Here is a 26,909-nt window from a genome sequence, read left to right on the forward strand (position 1 = left end):
CATTCTACTCATTTCCTTTTGCATCAGTTCATAGAAATCTTTCCAGATTTCTCTGAAATGGTTTCTTTTATAATTTTTAGAGCATAATTTCATTACATTTATATAATCATGATTCAGTCATTCCCCATGTGGTGGGCATCTACTTAATTTATAATTCTCTGTCACTACAAAAGAATTGCTATAAATATTTGTGTACATAAAGGTCCTTTTTCCTTTTTCTTTGATCACTTTGTGGTAAGCCCTTTTAATAATTTAGCTGGTTCAAGCTGTATGTCCAGTTTTAAGGAAACATTCTAATTGTAAGCTGAATCAATGGAGCTCTTTAGTACGCTTACAATGACTGGGTGATAATGTCTCTTTCCTACCCCCATCAAGTTAACTGTTTACAATATATCAACCCAAGCACTTGCTGCTTTATCAAGCATTTAAAAGTTAAATATCATGCCACAGTTTCTTACCAATGATTTTTAAAAGTACAGAGTGACAGGTAATTTTAAAATATGAGTTAAGAAAGAAAAACATCATTCAAAATTAATTCTTTTTCTGATAAGTTAAATAATTTAAATCTGTATCTAGCAACTTCATGAAACTCTACTCTTCAGCTTGCTCAGAGAAGGGACTGTTCTGGCTAATTAAATTTTCTCATTAATAGTTAACATACATCATACATAGATAATGCATTTTTAAAAGAAATAAAAGATGGAAATACTAAAACTATACTTAGCATAATTTTTTCTTTGATAATTCAGAATGTCTTCAGACCTCTATGATGTCCCAAGATGATTTATTTTCATATCTTGATGGATACACGATTTCATTACTGTGATTGCAGTTTGATCCCTCCTTTGGTACAGATAGCAATCCCAAGCACAAGTACTCTACAGAGGATTCAATAAGCTCTTAAGGGTATTTTAATATCTCAGGGGTACCAATGCAGCCTTGCAATAGTCTATTTTTATTTTCCATTTGACACTGATCACAACAATTTTGTGGAGAAGTTTAACCAATATAAAACAATTGCCACAAAGAAAAGACCAAAAGCATCTAAAAATTGCCCTCGTTGGAAAATACAATTTATTTACCAACTAGAGAGTTGTGGCAATAGAGTGTGTAAGCCAGAGAACTTAAATTCATTTTTAAAATCTTATAGAAAAGGCTGGTGGAAGATTATAAGCAGCATAGCCTCAGAAGCAAGAAGCACTAAGGGGGGAAAAAAGCTTAAAGAAAGCTTGGTGAGAGCCCTAATTAAGTAAAGCCATTCTGAGAGCATTTAAGAATGAAACTAGAAGAGCAACAAAAAAGAAGAGGAAAAGATCAGTAAAGATTTTTTTTACAACAAACTCCTTTCATCATCAAGGATAATGGAGCCACCACCTTTGGACTCAAACACCATAGCTTCAGATACGCCTATAGAGGAAGTACAAATGGCATCAAAGAAAACTAAGACAGCAATAACAGCTGAGCCCAACCAAGTACATAAAGAGGAAGTGCTTTGTGGAAGCAACAATTTTAAGCTTATTGAAAGATGAATTCTAAATGAATGCTGAGGAGAGCAAATTTTTCTTTTAAATCTTGAACCTTAAAATTTCTAAGAATTTCTAAAAATTCTAAAAGACTTCTAGAATTTCTTTTAAAAATTCTAAAAATTTCTAAAAACCCCATCAGTAACTACAGATCCATATACCTACTTTCTCATCTGCAAAAAAATATGAGGATAATCTTCTCATGCATCAAGGGTATCCTTTATGAGAGTATATTAAGGAAACTAGCAGACTTTGATGAACAATATTTCACAATAGACTGCATCTTTGCCCTCATAACTAAAAGACTATTTGTAGTCTCACATCATTGTCCTTTAACATGGTTTGTGAATGAGTTTGTGTCCTAAATCAATGATGATCTTTCCATCTAATAAAGAGATTAAATATTTGTTGGCAGAGAAAGTGCTTAGGCTGTCATCTCTTTATTGTGACAACCGTTTCGCGTCTAAATTATGGTGATAGCCAGTTTCTTTCTAATTTCCCCCCCTTTTTTCAAGTTAATAGTTTATTTCAACAAATGTGGTTGTATCTGCTATAATCACATGCAGAATCACATTCTCATCTTTATCCTTATTTTAAATTTGATATTTACTTTGTCCTTTTCTGTGACCAGTTGATAATCTGTCTTACATGAACAGAGATTCTAAAATCACCACTATTCAATTCAATAACCATCAATTGTCTACCTGTATACAAGGCACTGTGCTAGATCCTAAGAATGCAAAGACAAATGTACTAGCCTCTAATTTTCCATCAGAGGACGTGGATATCCATAACAAGTATCTTCCTTGTTGACTAAGACATAGCCAATTTCATTAAACTCTGAGTTACCATTGTTCTATGTTTTCTAACTTTTCTTATAAAAGCTGTCTATAATGTACAAGCAGGAACTTTTGGAGAAAGCTAGGAGCCTTTGGTCTCACTCGTTTCTTGATCCTAAATGATTATTTTCCAAGATCGTTTTCACTCATTTTCAGATCAGTCACCAAATATCAATGTATGTATTAGCTTGGTTTAGAGAATCTTATCAAATTCTTCATAGACTTTATCTTCTTTCTTCAGTCTCTGAAAAGAATGTTGGATGATGAGTTGCAATTGTTTTCTTTATGGTGTCTTTCCTTATGCTCATTCTAATAACTCCAGTGTGAGATTGCCTAATTCTTGCGAAATGATTTTTATTAATGCCTTTGGGTTCACAATATTGAATAGAAAAGAGTAGTCAATTAGAGAACAGTAAAAGTATTACCTTGCTGCAATTAGGTCAAGATTAAATAACACAATTTTATGGTGGCCATAGTCAATGTCATTGTGGCTTCTTCCAGGACCATTCAATAGGAAGTAAGTAAGAAAAGGCAAATTCTGGAAGTAATATGGATTTAGGACTTGGCAAAGTAACAGGACTGGACTGGCAACAGGACAAAGGAAGAGAGAATTTAAGTACAAAGGACAAGTTAACCATACTGTCAAGATTGGAGAGGGGTGAGTAGCATTGAAGTCAGAGCAAAGGTGATGATCTGGGAAAGCATTAATAGATTGAGGGATTGGTGGTCATAATAAAGATAAGAAATAATTTTCATAGGAGATATGGGATCACAGATTCAGAGACTAGCTAGTACAACTTATTTATTTTACAGATGAGGAAATTGAAGTCCAGGGAAGGGGGAAGAATAAGAAATAAGCATCTATATATTACCTACCATGTGCCAGGCATGGCGCTTAGAGCTTTACAAATATTATCTCATTTGATCCTCACAACAGCCCTGGGAGATAGGTGCTATTATCATCCCTCCTATACAGTTGAGGAAACTGAGGCAAACAGAGGCTAAGTGACTTGTCCAGAGTCACATAGATAGTAAGTATCTGAGACTAGACTTGAGCTCACTTCTTTCTGACTATAGACCTGGGGTTCTATCCACTGCACTACCTAGCTGCCTTCCAAGGAAGTTAAGTGACTTCCTTAATGTCATATAAGTACTAAATAATTGAGATAGAATTTGAACCCAGTCCTGAATAGAAAATTATGGTCAGAAAGAGGGTCTTTAGTATTCTTGATCATGGAAATGGAAATTTTATAGGTGGTGGTGAGATCATGGATATGATCACCCCTTGTGTACAGAATATAGGTCCATGGGAATTGAGGAGATTGATAGAACTATAAGTCTAAGCAAAGTGTTGGAAAGGATAACGTATATTTAAGTTGAGAGGAAAACTACAAGCCTGGTAGTAAACCCCTTGAAAAAAGGAGAAAGACCTAGGAACTGGTAGATAACTGCCACCAGGATCTGAACTGAGTATTCCTCAGAAGATGAAGAGTTGCTGAGTGATAGTGGCAGAGGAAGGGTCTGAAAGCATCAGCTGGGGGAAAGGAATATGTCTTCTTCTTCTCCTGGTTCAGTATGACCACAGGCATGAAAGAAGATGCATCTAACACTGGGGGAGATAGTCAGATATCAACGCCTTCTGAGGGGATGCAGATCTCTATGAGTGCCAGAAGATAGAAGAGGAGCAGAATGAAAAAAGGAAGGAAGAAATTCAGGAGGAAAAAGACAAAGGAAAACTTGTTAATGATAGGACAGGGGTTTCAGAGAAGGAATGCTGGATGTGTGGAAGAGGAAAGTAAAGTTAGCAGGGACTTGGGAGGGGAAGGTTTGAAGTGGATAGGAAAGAGAGAAAAGCTCTCTTGTAGTATCAGGGAAAGGAGCTGATTTTTGCTTAGGCAAGCAGTATGTAGCACTAAGTATGGGAGAGAAAGAGGTGGAAGTATGCTGGTCAAATAAGTATCTCTTAAATTCTTACTACCTGCCAGAGACTGTGCAAAGTGCTGAGATTAAAATGACAAGCAGAAAAGGTCTTTACCCTTAAGGTGCTTACATTCTAATAGGATGAGACTTTACATAAAAGGAAACTGAAAAGTAGGATCAGGAAAAAAATAAATCCAGAAATAAAGCATGATAGAGAGAACATATGGGGTTAGGAGTACAACCTGAAGAAGAATGAAGGTTGGCCTGTTAAAAACCAAGGTTCTGGGAAGAACCAGACAATCAAGAGGTAGAGGCTACAGATACAGAGGGTATTTCAATATGTCAAGTCCAAGAGTTGGGTGAACTTCCAGTGTAGTGGGGTTTCTATGGCATGGTAGAGAAAGTCTGAAGAGTCAGACATGCAGCCTGGGGAGGGATGAAGGAATGTTGGTGAGAGAATGGAATGGTGTCCCATTTGACCAGGGCCTCTGCTCTCAAGAGTCTTTTGAATGGGGTGGGGATAGGCAGGAGGGTAGCTACAGTGCTTTATCAAGTATTAAGGAAGAAAGAAGATTGGGACCGATATCATCAGCTCTATTTATAGAAGAGAAACTGGCAGCAAGGAGTTTGATAAATGAATTTCTGATTGTAGTAGCATGGGACTAATTAAAACTAAATCTCTTGTAGTCTAAGTCTGATGTTAGAACACAATGAGACTTGCATGACATTCAACCGTTAACAAAAGGAAGTTTGCTTAGCAATAGTATTGAAAGGATGCTCAGACAACACTCAGTTTGGATGGATGTGGTCCCCCTCACATCTGTACAGAAAATGGGTCTGGTCAACAGGGATGGCTGTGGTTACTTCATCACCGGAAGGATTTAGGCTTTTTTATGCTTTGAGGTAACTAGGAAGCCAAGTCAAGAGGACCTGAAGCCACCAAACCCAACAGGTCTTAGCCCTCTGGACCAACCAAGGCTTGAAGACAACTTCTTTGACTTTTAGAATTAGTCTAGCCTACAGAGGGAAGCCCAGTGTATGTTGATACTATTGCATTAGTCCATGGCTGGATCCTCGAAGTCTACTTCCTATGACGATGAGGCTATGATGCTGATGCTTGAGGCTCTGGTCCTTGACTGATTCCTGTGGGTGTCTGAGGCTCTGGTCTTGGGCTTGGTTGGTCCAATCTAACAACAAAAGTTTTGCCTGATTCGAGCTCTGAGCTGAGCCTTGTTGTAGTGAGAAGAGACAAAGTATCAACAGTCTCCAAATTGTCCTTGTGTGTAAATCTAGTCACTCTTCTGCTCAAAATCTTCAAGGATTTCCTACTTTTATCAAACTCAAATTCCTTTGCCCCTATGGTAAACTCAAAGCCCTCTATAATCTGGTCCTGTCACTCCGTTACAAGTTTTTCTCTCATCTATCCTCCATACAATCTCTGATCCAGTCAACCTGTACTATTCTCTGTCCTGCGCTTTCTATCATGAATGCCCTCTCCCTCTTCATCCATCATTCTTATAATATCACGATACATATACTTAAACATACCTTCTATAGGAAAACTATAGTTGAACCTCAAACACACTCAGAAAGGGACCCAGATTTGTTTGTTAGTTTTTTGAGAACATATAAAAGTTTTGCATAAAATTTATTCCTTAGAAAAATGTATACCTCTAATTTTAACATATCTTTGGAAAACCAGTTTCAACTTCTATCATTTTTAACTACAGAGACTTTTCAAGGAGTATAATCACTATAAATCTGACAATTGTGTCTGTACAGAAAGAATTCAGTCTGGCACTTACAGCAGGATTTTAGTTAACCATAAGTTTTAGAAGCATAATGTTCAATTCCTCAAGCTAAAAGTGGGGTCCAAGATGGACTCAAGACAAAGCCATAAACAGTTGTGTGCTAAAGGCATTGGCTTTCAAAACTGTCTGGTGCCCCAAAATGATGACTTCGTCTATTCTAAAATGTTTTTTACTTTAAAATGCCTAAAAATCAATGTTCTTTTTTTACTTTATAGCTCATTATAAAATAAAATATAGCTTTTATGAGATTAAAACACAAAAGAAATATAAAGCCAATTTACCTAAGCATATTAAAGTTTAAATAAGGGTAGAAAAGATATACTTAACTTCTTGGGAAGAAATAAATAAAAAAATAAAGTAATTAATTAATTAAATTGATTTTCATTCAAGTATCTCTTTAAAAAAGACAAGCAAAATAAACATGTACTGTATATATCATAGATACATATAGTGTTAGGCTATATTTGTTTTAGAAAAATAGAAGTATGACTTGATAATATTGTAATCATATTTTTTCCAAAATGAATTTTTCTCACCTGTCTGAGATCTTCTGTACTTCTTTGATGTGGGCAAATAGATAACAGACTCTTAAGTATTTCGGAATCCTTGGTCTGAAATATTAAAAAAAATGTATGTAAGTTGTTTGTTTGCAAGAACCATGCCTAATTTGTCCTCATGAACACTAGCTTTGCTCTAAAGCAGAAACAAATTATAGCTATCAGTAAATACTCTGATTACATATTACTCCTTTTATTTTGCTTTACAAACTTTTTTAAAACACCTTAAGATAACCTATTTTTCCCTAGATGAAACCTGGTTGTCTTGATAAATACTGGGAATTTGCTAGATCGTAATGAAGTAAATGAATCTACATCCAAATTGGTTTAAAGTGATTTTTGATGGTATGATTCGGGCGTTCTCCACATGTTCTAGAGAAGAATTTACTTCTGCCCAGTTCAGTTCTGTGATCTACAACAGAGATATCAAACTCACAGCCCAGGAGACTGTGAATGGCAGAGGGAAGATACAACGCTCTGTCAAATATTAGGGAAGAAGAAAGATTGGGACTTCTATCAGCAGCCCTGTTTGTAGATGAGTAACGCTACCCGTAACATTCTTGAGGGCAAACCAGATAAAAATTTAAATGAGAAGTTAGCAGAGTAAGTAAAAATACAATTACATATGTATAATATTAATTTGTGGTCTCCTAAGTCAATATGCAGCCCTTAAGAATCTTTACATACAGTTTAGTTTGAGTTTGATACCACTGATCTACCCCATGGATCAGTAAGACTCAGAAACTGGGGCCAGAAACAAACTGTGGTAATGAACATAAATTGAAAATGAAATTGCATCACATCAAAAACACAACAATGTGAGGTTTCATCTGATGTCAACACATTCACTAAAAAAAAAATACAAAAATTAAAAAAACCTTCATTCCATTTAATATTATGCAGATTCAATTGTAATTGTTTGAATTATGTTTTATTCTGTTACATGTTGATGTAATTATGTTAAAATGATCCACAATATAAGGAACTTATATCCAAACATTTCCAACAAAATTAACTATACTAAACTGTTCTGTGATTTTAAAAAATCCTTTCACCAAAAAAAGTTAAAGACTTTGCTATTCCTAAAATCAGATAAGCATTAATTATAATGCAAGCACAAAAAAATACAAACCAGGTTTATTTTAGCTTCAGTGAAGATGTTCAATAACATTCTATTTCTAATTCTATTTTGCATCTTCAGATGGAAGACCACCCACTCTACTGCTGGGCTGTTTCCAATATATCTGAAGAAGAAAAGTAAAATAAGTAAACAAAAATGTAACAACGAATACTAAAATGACATAATTTTTATACCATCTACAAATATTGGTTATGCTTTTAAATTTTTATTGACACTTTTTGTTTTTATATGATCTAATTCTCTCAATATATTTCCCCCCCACATCATGCAAAATTTTTATACAACTGACTTGATATAGTAGTTAAAGAATTTCACTCTATCCATTACCATAAATGAAGCCAGAAGACATAAAGAAGTTACAACTAAATGTAAGGTTGGCTCACGGTTTCTCCTCAGAGAGGTGAATAAAGAAATTGATATCATTATGCAATAAAAATAATTTCTTCCTATGGGAAAACACTCATCTCACATTCCACTACTCATAATAAACATAGACAAGGGACAACTATAAAAAAACAATTTATGTACCAATAGCCATTGAAAAGATGAAGTGAAAAAATTATATGAAGAATTGACAATATCTGCCATAAGTTAACATAAGATTCAGTATTAGCTTCAAACCCTGGAATGTTACAAAGTTTCCTAAATGAGAACTATAATGACCCAAAAGCATCCAGACTTACTCACCCAGGAAAAACCAAGTGAATAAAGAATGCCTGTGATCCAGACAATTATGTGTAGTTGCATGGATGACTTGTAGAGGTTGATGGTTCATTGGTAGGTAGGTAGATAGACAGACAGACGGACAGAGAGAGAGAGAGAGAGAGAGAGATACATAGATACATAGATAGATAGAAAGGTTTATAGAAGGCTAGCTAGCTAGCTATGATTTTGAATAATGAATACCACAAACCCTAAGGAAGAAAAATTTTCTAAGGAAAAATGGAGAGATTCATGGTGGATTTGAGTAGCTTACAGCACATTACAAATGTAAAACTATAAAAAATAAATGGCATAAAAGTTATCAAAGAGATGACCAGAAAAGGTCATATAGTAACATTAAGGGATAACAACTGCTACATTGGTACCCAGTTTAATTCAAATAAATACACATTCACTGAGCACTCAAGGTACACAAAGCTCTGTGTGAGGTGCCGAAGGCTAAGACCAAGACAAAAATGAAATGTTCCTACCCTAAGAGCCAGAAGACCTACCTATAAGGACCCTAACATACGGTGTGAACCAATGTGTACAATTTTCAGATGATGAGTGACTATCATCTTGAGCCTTATCAGCTTCTTACAAACATGCACAGATCTCTCCATCTTAAAAAAAAAAATCCTTACTTGACTCTACTATCCTCTCAAACTTTCTTCCTATATCTCTCTTCTCTTTTTCCAGTAAAACTATTTTTGTTTAAGCTGCCTACTTCCAACTCCCTTTCCTCTTCTCTTATTCACTTCTCAGCCCTTTTGCAACCTGGCTTCAAACCTCTCATCACTCAACTGAAATTATCTTCAAAGTTTCCAATGGTCTTTTCATTGACAGATGTGATGGCCTCTTCTCAGTTTTCATTTTTCTTGAAATCTCCGGAGCTTTTGATGCTGTTAACCAAACTTTCCTTCTGGATAATCTCTCCTCTTTTTTTGACACTGCTTTTTTTTGGTTCTCTTCCAACCTCACCACTCCTTTTTTCATCTGAGTTGCTGGATATCATCTATAACCTACAGTTTATGAGTAGTAATCATAGGGCTCTATCATGGACTATCTTTTCTCTATCTTCCTTCAGTAACCTTATCTGCTATCATGAGTACAATTATCTTCTCCACATGTAGAATAACCAGATCCTAGTCTCTCTCTCATTCCTCTTCTACATTAAACTGTCTACTGAACATTTCAAACCATATGGCCCTTTGGCATCTAAACATTTCCAATCAGTTGCCAAGTCTTGTCAGTTCTACATCCACAACATCCTTCACATCTGTTCCCTTCTCTTCACTCACATGATTACCAACCTTTCAAACGTTCATCAGTTCTGGAGTACATAGAGATATAACTAAAGAATGTCAAGATCCACATTTTGTCATATATTTTCCAACACATTTAAATGTTTAGGTATTTCTAGAAAATATATTTAATTTGAATTGAAGCCAAATTATCAAACTAAGATCACAACTGATAAAAAACACCTCAGATAGTGCTTTCTTTTTACATGATCTCAAGTGACACTCAAAACTATGAAGTATACAAAGTATTGTTAATTATTTTACATTTGAGGAAACTGAGGCTCAGAGAACTTAAATGACTTGCCAAGATGGTGTAGCTAGTAAGTAGAAAAACCAGGATTTGAAACAAAATCTACTGATTCTCAATCTTCTTTTAAGCAGATTCTTTTTCTAGAGTGTTATTGATGCTTTCCCATCACTAGCTCCTTCCCCAGAAGCAGAATCCAGAATCTTCCCTGGTAATAAAGAAAAACATTTATGCAAAATAAACTGACACAGTGAGTCTATCTGACAGCATGCAACCTTTTTATTCATGGTCCGCCCTCTCTCTTTGAAATAAGGAAGAGAGTTTCATCATTAATCCCCAACACAGAGCTATACCAACTACATCACCCTGTATCACTGCTATGCTCCAGTTCAATTAGCAGCACAGAAGCCCTGCTGACGTACTAAATAGATCATGGCAGAGTTGGACCATCCTAGAAATCAGTTTGGATTGTTATACCATGAATTTGTCTATAGTTCAATGAGTCTAATTCACAAACTTGACCATAGCCAGAAATGCAGTGTTTCTTACAACTACACTCCAACCTGTTCATGGGGTTTCATTAGATAGTGCCTTAATTTGTAAGATTATATGTAAAAGATTAGTATACAAGAAGTTTAAAAAATCTCCATGGGAAAATCCATTTTAAGAACCTTAGTAAGATGTGATGTACCAATTTCAAATTACTGAAAACATATAAAATACCCCACTACAAAACTGCAATCGCATGTAGTCAAGAAACTATTGTGCCAAAAACCAAAATGAGTGAACATAATTGTACAGCCTGACCAATAAAAGTTATTGACTAATTTGATGGCATCAAAGTTTATAATAGGTTGCATAGATTATATTCAGATGCAAATATATATTTCTTATACTCTTGGAAGTCAGACCAAGGGACATAAAAAGACAATAACTGATATTGGCAATAGTTTTATAATTCTTTTTTGGGTACAACATCCATAAAAAGCTTAGCAGATCTTAATGAAATAAAATTATGTTTGAACACTTCAAATAAAACTTAAGTAAACATTTGGAATGACCCACTCTCTCCCTCCCCCTCCTTCACACACACACACACACACACACACACACAAATAGAAGAATAAATGTTTAATAATACAGTATTGCGCCCACCTAAAAGTTTCCATCACAAGTTAGATAGTATTTGCACATTAAAGGGGGCAGAATGAGAGTAAATTGATTCAATATACACTAATATGATATAAAAGAAAGGCAGCATTATCTTGTCTGCAAATTTATGTAAGTAACATGAAAGACAAGTCTTCCTCTCAAGAGAGTAATAATTCTTTAAATTTTCTTTCCTTGTGGGATATTAACAATTAGCTTTAATCACTCTTTCTGTTCAGAAATCTACACTTCTAAGAGGGTCTGTTCTTGGAGGAGACAAGAGCACAAAATAGCTAATACTTTTTGTGGTAATTTGTGGTTTCTGAAAGCAAGAGTATAATTGTCTACAAAACAACAAAGGTGCCAGCCTATATTCAAACTTGGGTGTTACCTACTAGCATTATGTCAAATAATTCTAAATAGCAATTATTAAAATAAGAGCTACAAGATTGCTCAGCTCTTCTACCCAATGAGCTCACAAGTAAGTTATACCTTAATGACATTGATGACAAAGAAAGAAAATTTTATAGCAGCATTATTTGTAATAGTGAAAAAGTTGAAACAGCCAAAGGATGTATCACTTGCAAAGCAGCCAGTTTGTGGCACAGAAACATAATATAAGCATATTGTGCCATAAGAAATGACAAACCCAAAAAATACCAAGAAATATAGGAAAACTTAAATGAAGTGATGCAAAGTGATGAAATCAAAATTAGAACAACAATATACATACATTATGACTACAACTACTGAAATAATAACAATGCCAATGAAGACAAGATACAGAAAAATACAAAGTTCAGGTAGAGACATAAAAGTAAATAGGATGTTTGTTATCCTTGTTAAAATTAATATACACATTTTTTAAAGCTGAAAATAATGAAAGCTTGATGTTTCATGTTTCTTTTATTTTTGTTTACTTGAATGTTTTTTGTGGGTTCTGGATTTAGAACAACAAATAAATACAGTGTAAGTAGTCCTGACCTTTTTCAAATCATCCATAAAATCAACAAATATTTACTTAGGAACCTACTATGTGCAAAACTACTCATCTCAGATTGATTGATGTAACAATAGACTTGGTAACAACAATAGCTCTTATGCAATGTCTTCAAATTTATTAAAAAGCTTTCCTCACAACAACCCTGTGAGGTAGGCAGTGGATTATTACCCTTATTTTACAGAATCAAGATAGATTGTTGACTCAACTCTCTCAGAATTTCTCAATAATATAACCTGCCAGAATTTTCCCTTTATGCCAGCTCTGCATGGTCAATATTTTACAATCTTTCTAAACTCCAAATTCAACTCGTGTTTGTATAATTTTAGTCTTATTCAAACATAATACAGCAGACTGTTTTTATTCTCCTTGAGGAGGTCTATACTGAAGCAATTACCTAAGACATTCAAATAAAAGGATAAAAAAAATTGCCTAAATTTTACATCCTGAATTCCTGGGTGATCATATGAAGTTTCTACTCTCTTTTGGTTGAAGCATTTCTTTATATTCTGTATGGTATTAATGTTTCATTTTCCCTCACAGGACAGTCTCTTTAAGGAACACATCTTTAAATATGAACCTATTAAAGACTCAACATACTTCATTTTTTTTCTTTCAGTTTCTACTGTAAGTTTCCATTATGGTGTTGAAGTGACCCTGGGTTGTCTAAGGCTATCAAAGCATGGCAAAAACTTGACAGGTTCTATCAAGCTGGAAAAGTTGCAAGCATTGTAATGTAGATAATCTAGCTCAAGTCTACTGAAAGGATTACACTAGAAGGTTGTAGGTACATTATGAATTCTTTCTCCTTGGAGATGTGTGCATTCTTTCACAAGATCAAGAGAAAAATATTCCCAAGTATATTTAAGCTTTCTGAAGGCCAAAGAGAGGCAACTAGAGAGTAGTGAATAGGATAGTCTTGCAGTGGAGAAGACATGGGTTCAGGTTGGTTGCCTACTTCTTTCCTCTCTTTCCTTTTTTCCCTGTACCTCTGTGATATAGTGAAAAAGAGTCCTGGACTTACAGTCAACTGAAATCTAGATAGGAAGTCTTCATCTGGCTCTTACTAGCTGTGTAGAATATGGCAAGTCACTTAATCCATCTCCTCAGTCCCATTTTTTTTTTCATCTATAAAACAGGGTCAATAATACCTGCAGTGCCTACCTTACAGGGTTGTGAAAGATGATAATATATGCCAAGTGCTTTGGAAAATTTAAAGTGCCATAGAAATTTCAGTTTACATTATTATTCTTATTATGAGGAAGTTAAGTAGTAGAATGGTCTGAGTTCAAATCTGTCTTCATACACTTCTAGCAATGTGACCCTGGGCAAGTCACTTAACTACTCTATATGTCAGTTTTCTCATCTGTAAACTGGGGATAATATTTGTAAAGTTTTTTGCAAACAATTAAAGTGCTACAAAATGCTAGCTATTGTTCTTTATAAGTCATATAAATTTTGCTTGGCAAGAAAAAGGAAACTAAATTAAGTTGGAAAAGTAATGTGACTGAGTCTGAAAAAATGAGGTGGCTTTGGTGATGAAAATATCTGATGACAAGACTTGTTTCTAATATTGTACATACTAACTGTGTGAAGCGGCCAGTTTTCTTAATCTCTCAATGATTTCAGAGAACTCTTCATCAATTACAGGTACTCCAGGTAGTTTCCTCATTGATAAAATCACAAGTCTAGATGAAATAATAATAGTATCTCTTTTTATTTCTTTTGGCCCCCCACTTGATTTTTCTTTCCCCCTGTAGATTAGTGATCTTGGATATTTTTCTATCTTGACCCCTGCTCTGTGAACACTATAGAATAAGAATTTCTTTTCACGGCACTGAATTCTGTGCTGAGGCAATCTGATAAAATCAAGTTTACAAAGGATACAGGAAACAATCGTTAGAATCTTATGTATTTTGGACTGTGCAGCACTTTTCAGTCTGATTCTAGAGATTTTTAGACATGCTAAAAGAACAAAAAACACGCCAGGCCAGTTTTAAGGAGATGGGGTGGGGGATTTAAAAATAAAAAGGCTTTTTCTCCGGGTGTTTGATTGCCCAGGCTCCACAGCTAGCGAGAATGAGAATGATAGTGGCCAGTGACAGTGATAAATTGGCCGGAAGCATACGCTTTCTGTCCCAAGAGAGTTGCTAATTGCGGGGGAGAGGGTGGGAGAGAAGAGTACCGAAACCCAACTGGTTAATTGCTAGCCAAGCACTGGCTTGTCAACCCTTTGTCCTGTCCAAGGGTCCCTATCACTTTCCAAGCCCGGTCTCGGGACACCTCTGCTGTGGAAGAACAGCCTTGGGGACAGCGGACGGCACTGACGTTATTAGGCTAGTGCCCCTCGGGCTCAGTCCAAAAAGAGTGGAGAGGTTAGGAAACGTACAGCCTTTCCTGTCCCTCCATAGTTGGGTGGGAGGCGAAGCTCTTCTCCCAGGCGCTGGGGCTGGTAACGTGGGTGTGCAGGAGCTGTTACCTTTTCAAGCTCAGGCTGAGACCGCAGATGTGCGCTAGGATCCTGGCCATCTTTCGGAACCGGACCGCAGCCTCTCTGGTATGCCCTGGGGAGGACAAGAGAATTAGAGCACTGGGCTTGGGGTCTGAAGAAACCTCTCTGGAGGTTCTACTCTGGAGCCAGAGGTCAGATGGCAGGGACCACGCAGGCTCCATAGACGCGAAGGGGGAAGAAAAGGACCACACGGTCAAGTTCCCGCCCGCGAACCCGCAAGCCAGCAGAGCCTGGCACCAACTGCCCGAGAGAACGCCAGGAGCCCGCCGAGCGCGTTTCTGAGGTAACCACCGCTCCTAGTTCACGCCGGAGAGGCTCAAGGAGGCAACTGCAGGAAACCGGCCTTGAGCAGCCCATCCTGCGAGACCCCAGCCAAGCAGGGATCAGTGCCCGGGGCCAGCGGCTGGTGGCGGAGCTCGCAGCTGACTCTTCACTGTCCTATAGAAAGCCCTGGGTCGGGCTCCGGCCGCCTGCTGGAGCACGGGGCGACTGGGTCAGCTAGCTTGATTTGGGAAGCTTGGCTTGGAAAGCTTGGAGGCGCGGTTTTTGGATTTCCTAATTATCCATAAATAATAATTGATAAAATATGGACGCACCCAAAACGCTGGAAAAAAACTTGATAACGAGAATATATTAGAAACTTAAGATATGGGAGGTCTCAGGACGTGGAGTCCTAAGGATGGAATGTCCCTACACCTCAATTTCGGTTTCCTTGGGTGAATCATCTTCCATATCCCACCACCTAACTATATTTTTCTCAGAACTCTATCCTAGACCCTCTTTCCTTAACGCACTTTCATTTGGTGACTTCTTCTGTTCCCATAAGGTCAATTACCATCTCTTTGCAAACGACTCGCAGATCTATTGTATTTATGTCTAGCCCTAGTCTTTCTCCTGAGCTCCTGCCACCAATTGCCAATTGGACATTTTGAACTGGCTAGTAGCAGCATGTAGAAAGCAATTTATCTTCCCTCCCCCCTCCCCAATCCCCGAGTTTTCTGAATGAGAAGTATCTGTTGAGAGCTCCACCATCCTACCCGTTACCTAGGCTCACAACCTTAGAATCATTCTGAACTTCTTCATTACATATATGTATGTATCCAGTTTTAAAGTCATTTCTTTTCTTCTTCCACATTAGTCCCGTTCTCAACTCACATGGCTCAGACTGAACTTGCAACTGCCTCCTAATTTGTCTCTGCCTCAAGTCACTCTTCTCCAAACATCTGCCCAAAAGATTTTTTTATTTTTTAATTAATTTTGTTTTCAGTTTTCTACAATCACTTCCACATATCTTAGATTTTCTCCCCTTCTCTCCCCCTCCAAGATGGCATGCAACCTTATATAGGTTCTAACCATCCATTCTTGTTAAATACATTTTCACCTTAGTCATGTTGCATAGAAGAATTAAAATGAATGGAAGAAGCCATGAAAACAAAACAAAACCTAACACAAAAGAAAATAGTCTGCTATGATCCAATTCCACAGTACTTTCTCTGAATGTGGAAGGCATTTTGCCTCGAGAGGCCACTGGGAATTTTTCTCATCCTTGCGTTGCTGTGAAGGGCTAAGTCTACCAGAAAAATTCCTTGCATACTGTGGTTGTTGCTGTGTACAAAGTTCTCCTAAGATTTTCTTTTAAAGCAAGGGTCTGACATTTCCTCCCCTACTCAAACTCCAAGACCTTCCTCTTACCTCTGGAATCAAATACAAACTCTTGTATTTGACTTCTAAAGCCTTTCATAACCTCTCTCCAATTATTTTTTCCAGCCCCATTATATATGATAAGTCCCTCTTTTATAGACTATAGTCAGTGTTCTGTTTTCTGTTCCTCAGAAATCAGTCATATCTCTATACCCACCCCTGCTCTGGCCCTTCACAGGAGTTGTCTCCCTACTTTAAATACTTCCTCCCCACTTTTGCTTTTTGGAACCCTTAGTTTTCTTCAAGATTTAATTCAAATACCACCATCTACAAGTAGCCCTTCCCAACTTCCTCCAGCTGTGTGTGCCCTCTCCCTGAAAATTACCATCTGTCTATTCTTTCTAAATAAATGTGTATATACATCTTGTTGAGGGGGAGGGCGAAGATGGTATTATCCAACCCTACTTGGGTTCATTGTGGAAGCTAATAAATATTCAAAGATTTCTCTATCCACAGACCAGGCACAAACTATAAATCCAGTGGTAAAAATCTTTACTTTTGGCTAACATAACAATGGGAAACCAAGAAATTAAATCATTTTCAGGAACTTCTGCCCCACACATGAATGAGTACAATCTCCTCTAAACACTTCCTGTTGGGAAAGGGGGCAAATCCCCAGACTTCTAGTTGAAAAAGGGAAGCTAATTTCTTGTTTAAAGGCTAGAACATGTTTACTAACTCTCCCAAAGCTCCTTCGTAAGCAAAGACTTTTTTGCTACCTGAACTCACTATGCATCTGCAGAGAAGCAGACTTCTCTGACAAGAGTTAAGCATCATCTGCTGAAGCTCCCTCCTTTGCATCTCCCAAGATACCACTCTTCTCCCTTTGAGAAGTGTTAATTTATCTTCTAGCTTAAGATGAGGTGCTTCAGATCAGTCGTCACATCTTAGCTCTTTGGACCTAACATCGGCCAGCCTCTCCTGCCAAAGATTAGCTTAAATAGTTGTAAAGAAAGACATTGCTGACTTGCTCTCCTCAATTGAAAATGCTAGCCATAACTCCTGCCTAGGTCACAACTAGTGAATTGTGTTCACCTCCTCCCTGTCCCAGATTACAGGCTGTCATGGGGCACCCCACCCCCACCCCATCACCCCCACTAGCCCCACTGTCCCCACCCCCCCATACCTAGTCAGTTCAGATCTTCTACTGTGTCTTTCTGAGACTACCTACTTCTCATTTATCCTTTCGTTTCCCATCACACTCCCTTCAGCTAATGCCCAAGTCATGAAGACCGCTTTGAAATTTTGATAAGCCTCAAAAAAGTATTATAAACCTTGAAGGGGAAATAAGGACATAGGGAAGTACACATAATAATAACTAGCATTTTTGTAGCACCAGGCACTGGGCTAACTACTGTACAAATATTATTTTATCCTTATAACAACTCTGGGTAGGTAGGTGCTATTATTATAATCCCTATTATACAACCGAAGAAATCTGTGGCAAATAGAGGTTAAGTCATTTGTCCAGGGTCCCACAGCTAGTAAATATCTGAGGTCAGATTTGAACTCAAATTTTCTTATTCCCATGCCTAGCACTCTAACCACTGAACAACCTAATTGCCTAATAACCAATTTTGTAGCTAGTCTCATTGCAAAACTCCTTGTCCCTAATATCTTTAAAATCAGTCAAATTTATTTCAATCAAATTTTTCATTGGCTTTACTTTTCCTTTTTAAAAAGTAGACATTTTATTTATATTCTGCTAAAACATTACTATATTATATAGCCATCCTGTGAGTAGATGCATTTGGCTGAATGCTAGCTGGGTAGCTCACCTCCTCGTCTCCTGTCTGCCCCACCCACCCCCCTTCTTTCTCCTTTCCAAAGTGAGTGGGATAGGTTTAGTGAAGACTTCTCAGATTGTAATTCTTCTCCCAGGGGTGAGGTAAGACTGAGAGGCTCAAGGTTACTATATTTTTAGAACAGAATAATTCCATATAAGGATATAAAACTGTGTAGCACATTAGGGTCTCAATGACTGGATAAAGTTTACCTAATTCTTCAATGTCTTCATTTCAAAAGGGATTGGTTAGATTTCGTGTCTAGAATGTAAGATCATATTCTCAGCTAATGAGAATAATGGTCAGTGGGGGGGGGGGGGGGAGGGACTTGCTTTAGGATCTATATAAATCACTGCCTTTTTTTTTGTCTTCGGCTTTCCTTCTCCTACAGGTTAGCCCCGCTTCTCGAGAATCAAATAAATCTCTTTTCTGTCATCACTTGGAGAGGCCTCTGAGTAATTGATTTATGTAGGGACCTGAGCCATCCCACACAAAAGGAAGGTACACTTAGATGGCCAAAAGATACCCAGCTGACTTGGGTTTTACTGGCTCCTCTCCTATTTCCCTTCCCTCTTCTCTCCTCTCCTCTCCCCTGTTTCCCACCCAGCCTGATGTCTTTCTTTTTTCTTGGCCTCATTAAAGGGGCTATGCCCTGGCTGCTTCTTAAACAGGCCTATTCAATGAATGGGCGTGCCTCACCCTAAGTGAGTGCCTGCAAAGACCTTGGCTTGAAGGGCCTAAGGTCTCCCAGTGCATCCTGGGTCATCTCCAGTCATCCTGAGGAACATCAGGTCTCTGGATTCAATTGGTTCTGGAGGAGAAGTAAGGCTGGTGACCTGCACAGCCCTCCGCTCAAAATAAAGTCAAGTTCAAGTCATGTCATCATTTCTCTGATGGCATGGTCTTCTTCGACAACGAAGGACAAACACAATCACAGTATTATGTAGAACATGTGCAGCACACCCAAAAACACACATGTATACATATATACATATATATTATTTTCTCCGGATGCTTTACATTTTATTTATTGACATAAGGATAAATTATCATTGTTACCACCCAAAGTACAAAGATGATGCTTTATGAGAAGAGTTAGCATGGAAGTGAATAAGAAATTAGATTTTCTTATTAAAATTGTAATATCATTCAAATTTAATAGGCCTGAGCTATTGAACGTTTAGTCTCAGGACCTGACCATTCTTTAAACCTTGTACGTTCTTGGCAATAAAAACAGGAACTCGCCACTCCTGAAACTGCTTATGTTCAAGGGAAGGTGGCCCCTTCCTTGAGCATAAGCACTTGACAGTGATAAAATGTGCTGAGCTTCAAGGTTTTTGAACATGTCAGCAATTAAAAAGCCAGAATTAGACCCAGACATACAAGCTGCATATGCTAGGGAAGTGGGCTAAAACTCTGTATGTAACTGCCCTGGCTGAGAGCCTTCTTTTTTTCGCGAACCCTATAAAAAACTCGGACCACCAAGTCCCGATGAGCCTCACCCGTGGGAGGACGCTTCGCGCGGGACCATCTTTACACAATTCAAGTTGTTCTGGCTGCGATGGGGCTCCCAGCCGATTGAGTTATTGGAGGTTCCCTTGAATTGGTGATGTATTCTCTTCCTCTATCTATCTATTGTAATTATAGCCCTTGTATTAATAATCATTATATTTGCCCTCTGCTTCTTCTGCTGTCCTAAACTGTCTGTACCGTGCCTTGTGTAATTAAAGCTTTTTACTTTCGTTTTGATTGAGTCCGAGAGCGTCATTTACAGGAGCGAATCCGAACTTTCTTAATACATAAATTGGCGTCACGAACAGGATTCGTTGTGTAAATGCCTCTCTTCAAGATCATCACCTTCTCTGCTCTTGGTAAACTTCACTTCTCTGTTCCGGTTGCAAAAAAGTATTTTATCTCTGTTTGACCTGTCTTCTGATTTGTAAAAGTAAAGATAATAATGGTTGTTGTTATGGGATCAAAAGGATAAAATGATTATAAGATTCTTAACTGGTGTATAATTGTTAATTTTGAAGTGGTTTTAATTACTAAAGGTAATAAGATCAATAATTTATGGAAATGTAAATAATACCACCTGAAGTTATTGTTGTGTTAAGACTACATTTCTAAGATTATATTTCTGAATTTCTCTTAGACTGTAAAAATTGAGTGACCACTCTAATTCAGAAATAGTATTGGACAAAGTAATTTTTAATTTGAATTTCGTTGAAACTAAAAGATGTCGGGAAAATTGTGTAAAACCAGCTGTTACTTTATGAGTCCTGCTAACCTTGCCTTATAATGTTTTGTAATTGCCATTTAGAAAACCAGGTATTTTCACCTTTGCCTGATAAAAGTTATAGCTAAAACAATTTGACTATCATGAATAAAAGTTGTAAAATTGTTAGCGAAGTTATTTGGAGTTACTGTTTTAATGCTAAGCCCAAAATGGCTAATTGATTACTGTGTATGGAAAGAAAAGAACTTGTTTGGCTTATGTAGTTCATAAACAATGAATATGACTTTCTCAGAAGTTGTAATAGATAGAAAGGATTTTTAACAATTGGCTTTTACATCAGGACAAGTTCTCAATTTGAGAAGGAAAGATGTTAAATGGAATCCCTTGTGTATGTGAGTCCTGGTAGATCTTTATTACTTATTGCAACTCCATAAGAAGGAAAAAAAAAACCAACGTAACGGTATCTGGCTCTAAAATGCAATTAGTGAAATTTGCTATTTAAGATAAAAGGCATTTGGGACCATAACTAGTTTTGTTTTGAGTTTGAATTTGGGTATAGTTGTTCACATTAAACCAGTATCTGAGAGAAATGCCACAAGTTACTCAGAGGGAACGTGATCCTGTACTGTTAACAGGTGAAGTTTGTATTTGGAGAGGAAAGGCCAAGGAGACAATTCTAGCCTCAATCTAGGATGGGATCCCCCTGGCTCAGTTTCCCCACTGTGTTCCTTTAAAAAGGAATGTTTCTCACCTGACTATTCCTGAGTCTGGCTATGAGACAGATACTGCATGATTGGAGAATTTCACTCTTAACCTGAATTCAAACAGAATAAAGGATGTTTTATCTTGTCATATTTGGTATGTCACATGTCCCTGCTTTTTTCCTTCTCTAGCAACTTTCTATGAACAGAACAAGTAGTCAGTAAATGTGTGAGCCTTTTTGTGTAATCTTACTGGAAAATCAAATATTATTTCTTATCTAAAATTAGAACATGTGGAGAAATTTATGTAAACTGCTCAAGACTTATCTTAAGATGTTCCCATTGTTTAAACGGATTTTAAAAGCAGTCATGTTTTTCTGTGACCAGTCTCTTACTGCTACCAATGTGAGATTCCATCATAACACCTTTTTGACTAAAACATTCTGTAATATCTAGGAATTCTGCAATAACTAAGAATTTAGTTTGTAATATTTTGGGAATTCATATTACTTAAGGACATTTTTATAACAACAGCTTTAATGAACTTCAATTTTAAAGTTTTATTTTTGCTTCAAAGTAAAAAAAGAGAGTTATCATTTCAAAAAAAAAATTTCAACTAATTTTCTTTATAAAAGTTTAGTGACTTAACATCAGGATAAAATTTAAACTGTTTTTTAAAAAAAAAAAGGGAAAGAAAATATTTTTAGAAGAAATTTAAGAAAAAATCTCTCATGTAAGGCCTACTAAATTGTCATTTTCAAGATAATGTATTGCTAAATTAATATGTAATGATCTACAAAGCAGAAAAGATTTTGGTATTTTGATTTGAATTTGTAGTCATCCCATGGCCTAAGCAAGAGTTAAAATTAGTGTTTGAACTTATCGTATGTAAGCAACAACAACAACTTAATTTCTAAAGTTTCCCTTCCAGAGTGAATAATCAGAAAGAAATAAACAAGCCTGTGAAACAACGATGCACATCTACTCAGTTGTGAGGTTCAAGTTAGAAACCCCTTTTGTTTAAGGCAATACAGCTATACTAGTGAAGAGTAATAACTTGTGAGCTATCTTGTCTATGGCAGAAATATAAAGGAGAGTGAAGCAGTCTGAATAATGGTCTCAAGAGATTTTGAAAGATAAATAAAGGCTTGATTGAAAATATAGAAGGTAGATAAGAAGGTTTGGGGACAAATGGGGGTTATCCAAGTCCCTCCTATCCCCAGATCGTTGCTCTGGATACCTTTGTATCAGTCTCAGATGGTTTAAGTATGTTGAGAGAGTGTGGGGAAGTATTTTCAGAAGACAGAAAAGTGTTGTGACTTGATTTGACAATTAGTACCCTACCAGATTTGAGATGGCCCTACCTAAAGGATACCAACACATATTTAACCCCTTCTGGTCATTTTTTGGCCTTTGTTTGCTTAATCTCCTTGCCAGTTTTGTCTTGTCCAGGTTTAGTTCCTTCCACTTGCAGATGACCGTTCTGGCTGTATATCACCCTCTGTCTGAGACCATTACACATCACTGTCTGGACCTGGATCATGTTTCTGACACTGACTGCAGAACCAACCCCCTGAATGGGACCTCTAAAGTCAGGGACAGCTCTACCTCCAATCTCAGCATGAAGCAGTTTCAGAATCTGAGACCTTCGTCCCTTACCCCAGAAAGATTTTGAGTCCCGTCTGTTTAAGGGGGGGGGAGAATGATGGGGTGCTTAGGTGCATGTACTTGGGCTTCTGGAATCACATTCCTCCCTAGCCTCAAAATACTGCCGTTATAAGCAGATACAATCCTGATCAAGTTTAGCTGTTTTAGGAGTAGGTGTACTCGGAGGAGTAATTGACTCCCACTGTGTTGGAGAAATTAAAATAATTTTGCAAAATTTGGATACTGAACCTTATCATACAACAGAAGGAGAGTTGCCCAACTAGTTATTATCCCTTGCCTGAATCTTGAATGGGCTAAAGTTCATACACCAGAATCTTCTGATGCTAGGAGGGGAGGATTTGGTACTACCAATATGACAATTGACTTAAAGGCATGGGTTAAAAATAAACCTACAAACTGGCCTAAGGCCATGGAAATCATAGCTGAGGGAAAAAATAATACAGTGCTGGTTTGTTATTCAGGAGATGATACCTTACATGATGTTCCATTAATACGTGTCTTCTTATGTGAATAAAGTGTTTTTTTAGGGATATGGTTATTGCTGTACACCATCTCAGAAAATTTTGCCTGGATCCCAGGAGCATGACTGCACACAGGTGACTCTCAAATAACCTTACAGTGGAGAAATTCTACCACCCCTGGTAGGCGTTTTCAAGTGATGAAGGATCAGTTGAAGGATAGTAATTGTACCACCTGGGGCATTAACAACACGACCCAGCGTATTAATGTTAATAATAACATATCCTTCCCTGTATTACCAAATTGTAATAGGAAAAAAAAAAGGGGGGGCCTGGTATGATACATTACTTGGCAGGACAGGAACTGGTTTGGGTATAGTAAATTCTATAGATCTTGAGACCCTGGCCAGCAGACTGCGCAGTGCTGGACAGGATGTAGCTCAAGCACTTACTGTTAATGCCAAATGGTTACCCACGACGATCCTGCCCCATCAACGTACTTTAAAATACCAAGGCCAATTCCTGCAAGTTTTTAACAGTTCAACTATAAGTTCGCTAACATTTAATAATAATGTGACACAATTGTTTAATTGGACTAAATGTTCTTTACAAAATATGTACACCCTAATACAGAAAGAGAATGCACAGAGATTGTTACAGGAAGGTGATTCCCGAATATGGGACTACTTACAAATTCCAAATCTCAATTTGGTGGAAGCCTGGAAACGGTTACCTGAGAGTACTAAATGTACTTCTTCTTCGTGTACTGGAATTATTGTTTATTATCAGATTAAGAAATGGTCTGTAATGTGTCAATTTCATGTAATCCCTTTTGTCTTGCATAGCTACTTTGCTTTACCTCATATTTATGGGAACTACATTGATGATCATAATGTTACGCATACCTTGTCCGATTGAACTGCAACTGATAGAGGGATTGTTTGTGGGATGATGACCCGGCAGATGGAACCCTGCCTTCTCTCACATTCATCCAATTTGTGTGATTTAACCATATACCCTGTCAATAATTTTTCTATGATATATGAGGTGTCAGCTCAGCATATATGTATATCCTCTAATAATTTTGCTGATCTTATATTTGTTGGGATTGTTTATGTTCCTTTTTCTGGTTGTATATTTAATGTATCTTTCCTGCATTGGCAGGGAGATGATTTTTTACTTTTCCCCTGATATAGATATTGCTAAGAATTTTACTTGGGTACCCAAACCTCTTCCTTTACCTCACCTCTCTCTTTCATTACAACTTTTGATAGCTATCCTAAATGATTTTGTGATCCTGAAGAAACTGTTAGAGTCTAATCAGCGCGCATTAAATGAACATCGAATACAGACTCACATAGTTGCAGATCGACTTATCGAGGCCTCTCATTTAGTAACCTCTGATACTAATCATCATTGGTATGACTTTCTTTTTAAATTAATTAGTGCTAAGGCATATTTTAATAGTTTAGCTATTCCTGTATTGCTATTAATATTGTTTTTATTACTTTTATGTATTTGTAACTGCTATATGTATTGAAAAATGAAATTGATCTATTCTAAGTTTACTCCATTAGCTCAGTCCTCTTATTATTTTCATGATATTAAGGCCAAATGAATAAGAAATTAGATTTTCTTATTAAAATTGTAATATCATTCAAATTTAATAGGCCTGAGCTATTGAACGTTTAGTCTCAGGACCTGACCATTCTTTAAACCTTGTACGTTCTTGGCAATAAAAACAGGAACTCGCCACTCCTGAAACTGCTTATGTTCAAGGGAAGGTGGCCCCTTCCTTGAGCATAAGCACTTGACAGTGATAAAATGTGCTGAGCTTCAAGGTTTTTGAACATGTCAGCAATTAAAAAGCCAGAATTAGACCCAGACATACAAGCTGCATATGCTAGGGAAGTGGGCTAAAACTCTGTATGTAACTGCCCTGGCTGAGAGCCTTCTTTTTTTCGCGAACCCTATAAAAAACTCGGACCACCAAGTCCCGATGAGCCTCACCCGTGGGAGGACGCTTCGCGCGGGACCATCTTTACACAATTCAAGTAGTTCTGGCTGCGATGGGGCTCCCAGCCGATTGAGTTATTGGAGGTTCCCTTGAATTGGTGATGTATTCTCTTCCTCTATCTATCTATTGTAATTATAGCCCTTGTATTAATAATCATTATATTTGCCCTCTGCTTCTTCTGCTGTCCTAAACTGTCTGTACCGTGCCTTGTGTAATTAAAGCTTTTTACTTTCGTTTTGATTGAGTCCGAGAGCGTCATTTACAGGAGCGAATCCGAACTTTCTTAATACAGGAAGAAAAATGAGCCCAGATGGGGTACTGAATTTGGAGTCAAGAGCCCTAAGTTCAAATCCTAATACCGACACTCACTAGTTGTCTGACAATGGTTAAGCCACTTAAGAGATCTGAGGCTGTTTCCTCACCTGTAAAATGGACATAATGTACTTAAACTATCTCCTTCACAGAGTTGTTGTGAAGCTCAAATGAGATTTATATGTAAAATGCTTTGTAAACTTAAGAGGTATAAAGATGTCAGTTATTATTATAAACATTTAAAAACATTTTATAAATGTTTAGAAATTGTACATCTATTTTATGGCGTATGTGGTTTTTATTCACTCATTTCTAGCATTCTAAAAAACAAATTTAGGTGCAGTATTTTGTGGGGGTTTTTTCCTTTGCAACTCAATGTAAGAAAATCTTTCTCTAGGTTCACAGATCCAGCTTATGTTAGAACTGGACAGGATCTTAAGAGTCCAACATCCTCATTTTACATCTGATGAAACTCACTCTATTGTCATTTCCCAAAAGCATTCCCGAAGCATTTGCTAAGAAATTATTTCATTTGGTCTAATATTAAATTTTAAGACACTCAAAATGCTTTCAGATGCTTTCAGGCATGATATGAGTTTTCAAAATTGTAACTTCCTTTGGCTCTATAGATCTTTTGAAAGAATGTAATGAAGAAAGCAGACTTTTCTTTGAGAGACAAAAATGCAAAGTTGTCTCAATACTCAGGTGAAAATACGGCCTTCTTTATAAATGGCAGATATATTCAACAACATTTTCTTAATAAATTAAATATTGAAAGAATTTGTATCCATATATACTGCAGTATAATTTTTTTTGCCATGGCTATAATAAGATAGCCATTAATACTGTATATATTTATGTACATATAGTTCTATTTTTCTCCTGTCTTGCAGATAGTTTCGAAATAGTTCATCATGGTAGTCTCTAGGGAAAAATTATTGGTGACTTTAGGGTTAGTGAATGATAGAGAGAACACAAGTATCTGTTCTGGTAAGGAGGAAAAACAAAGAGGCCAGTTAGAGAAGAAATGGAGGTGTGGTCATGGGCTCGACCTGCTTCTTCTCTCTGCTTTCTCTCTCTCATCAGCTTTCATGAATTTAATGATCATCTTTAGGCATATAACTTATAGATCAATATAACTTCAGTCCCTTGTCATCAGCTTAGCTGCCTAGTGGACATTTCAGATGAGCTCAGACATTTCAAACAACATACCCAATACGGAATTCATTCCCCTCCTCCCAAACCATTCCAAATTTCCCACTTCTGTCAAAGTTGCCACCATATTCCCTGTATAATAACAAGCCCTCCAGTGAACTTAGTGAGAAAG

At 37.0% G+C, this 26,909-nt stretch overlaps 1 protein-coding gene across 1 annotated transcript in view; it reads right to left on the reverse strand.

Annotated features, from left to right (window-relative positions):
* The window catches only part of LOC140511640 (uncharacterized), a 97,855-nt gene extending 82,892 nt beyond the window's left edge, over positions 1–14,963 (reverse strand). The window contains exons 1-3 of the mRNA XM_072620813.1: positions 14,673–14,963; positions 7,783–7,894; positions 6,630–6,704 (exon numbers count right to left, since the gene is read on the reverse strand). Of these exons, the coding sequence (XP_072476914.1) occupies positions 6,630–6,704; positions 7,783–7,894; positions 14,673–14,866 (381 nt within the window). The 5' untranslated portion in view covers positions 14,867–14,963. The remainder of the gene's footprint in view (positions 1–6,629; positions 6,705–7,782; positions 7,895–14,672) is intronic.
* Positions 14,964–26,909: the final 11,946 nt, after the last annotated feature.

This window comes from Notamacropus eugenii, chromosome 6 (genome assembly GCF_028372415.1).
Source record: "Notamacropus eugenii isolate mMacEug1 chromosome 6, mMacEug1.pri_v2, whole genome shotgun sequence".
Lineage (NCBI taxonomy): Eukaryota > Metazoa > Chordata > Mammalia > Diprotodontia > Macropodidae > Notamacropus > Notamacropus eugenii.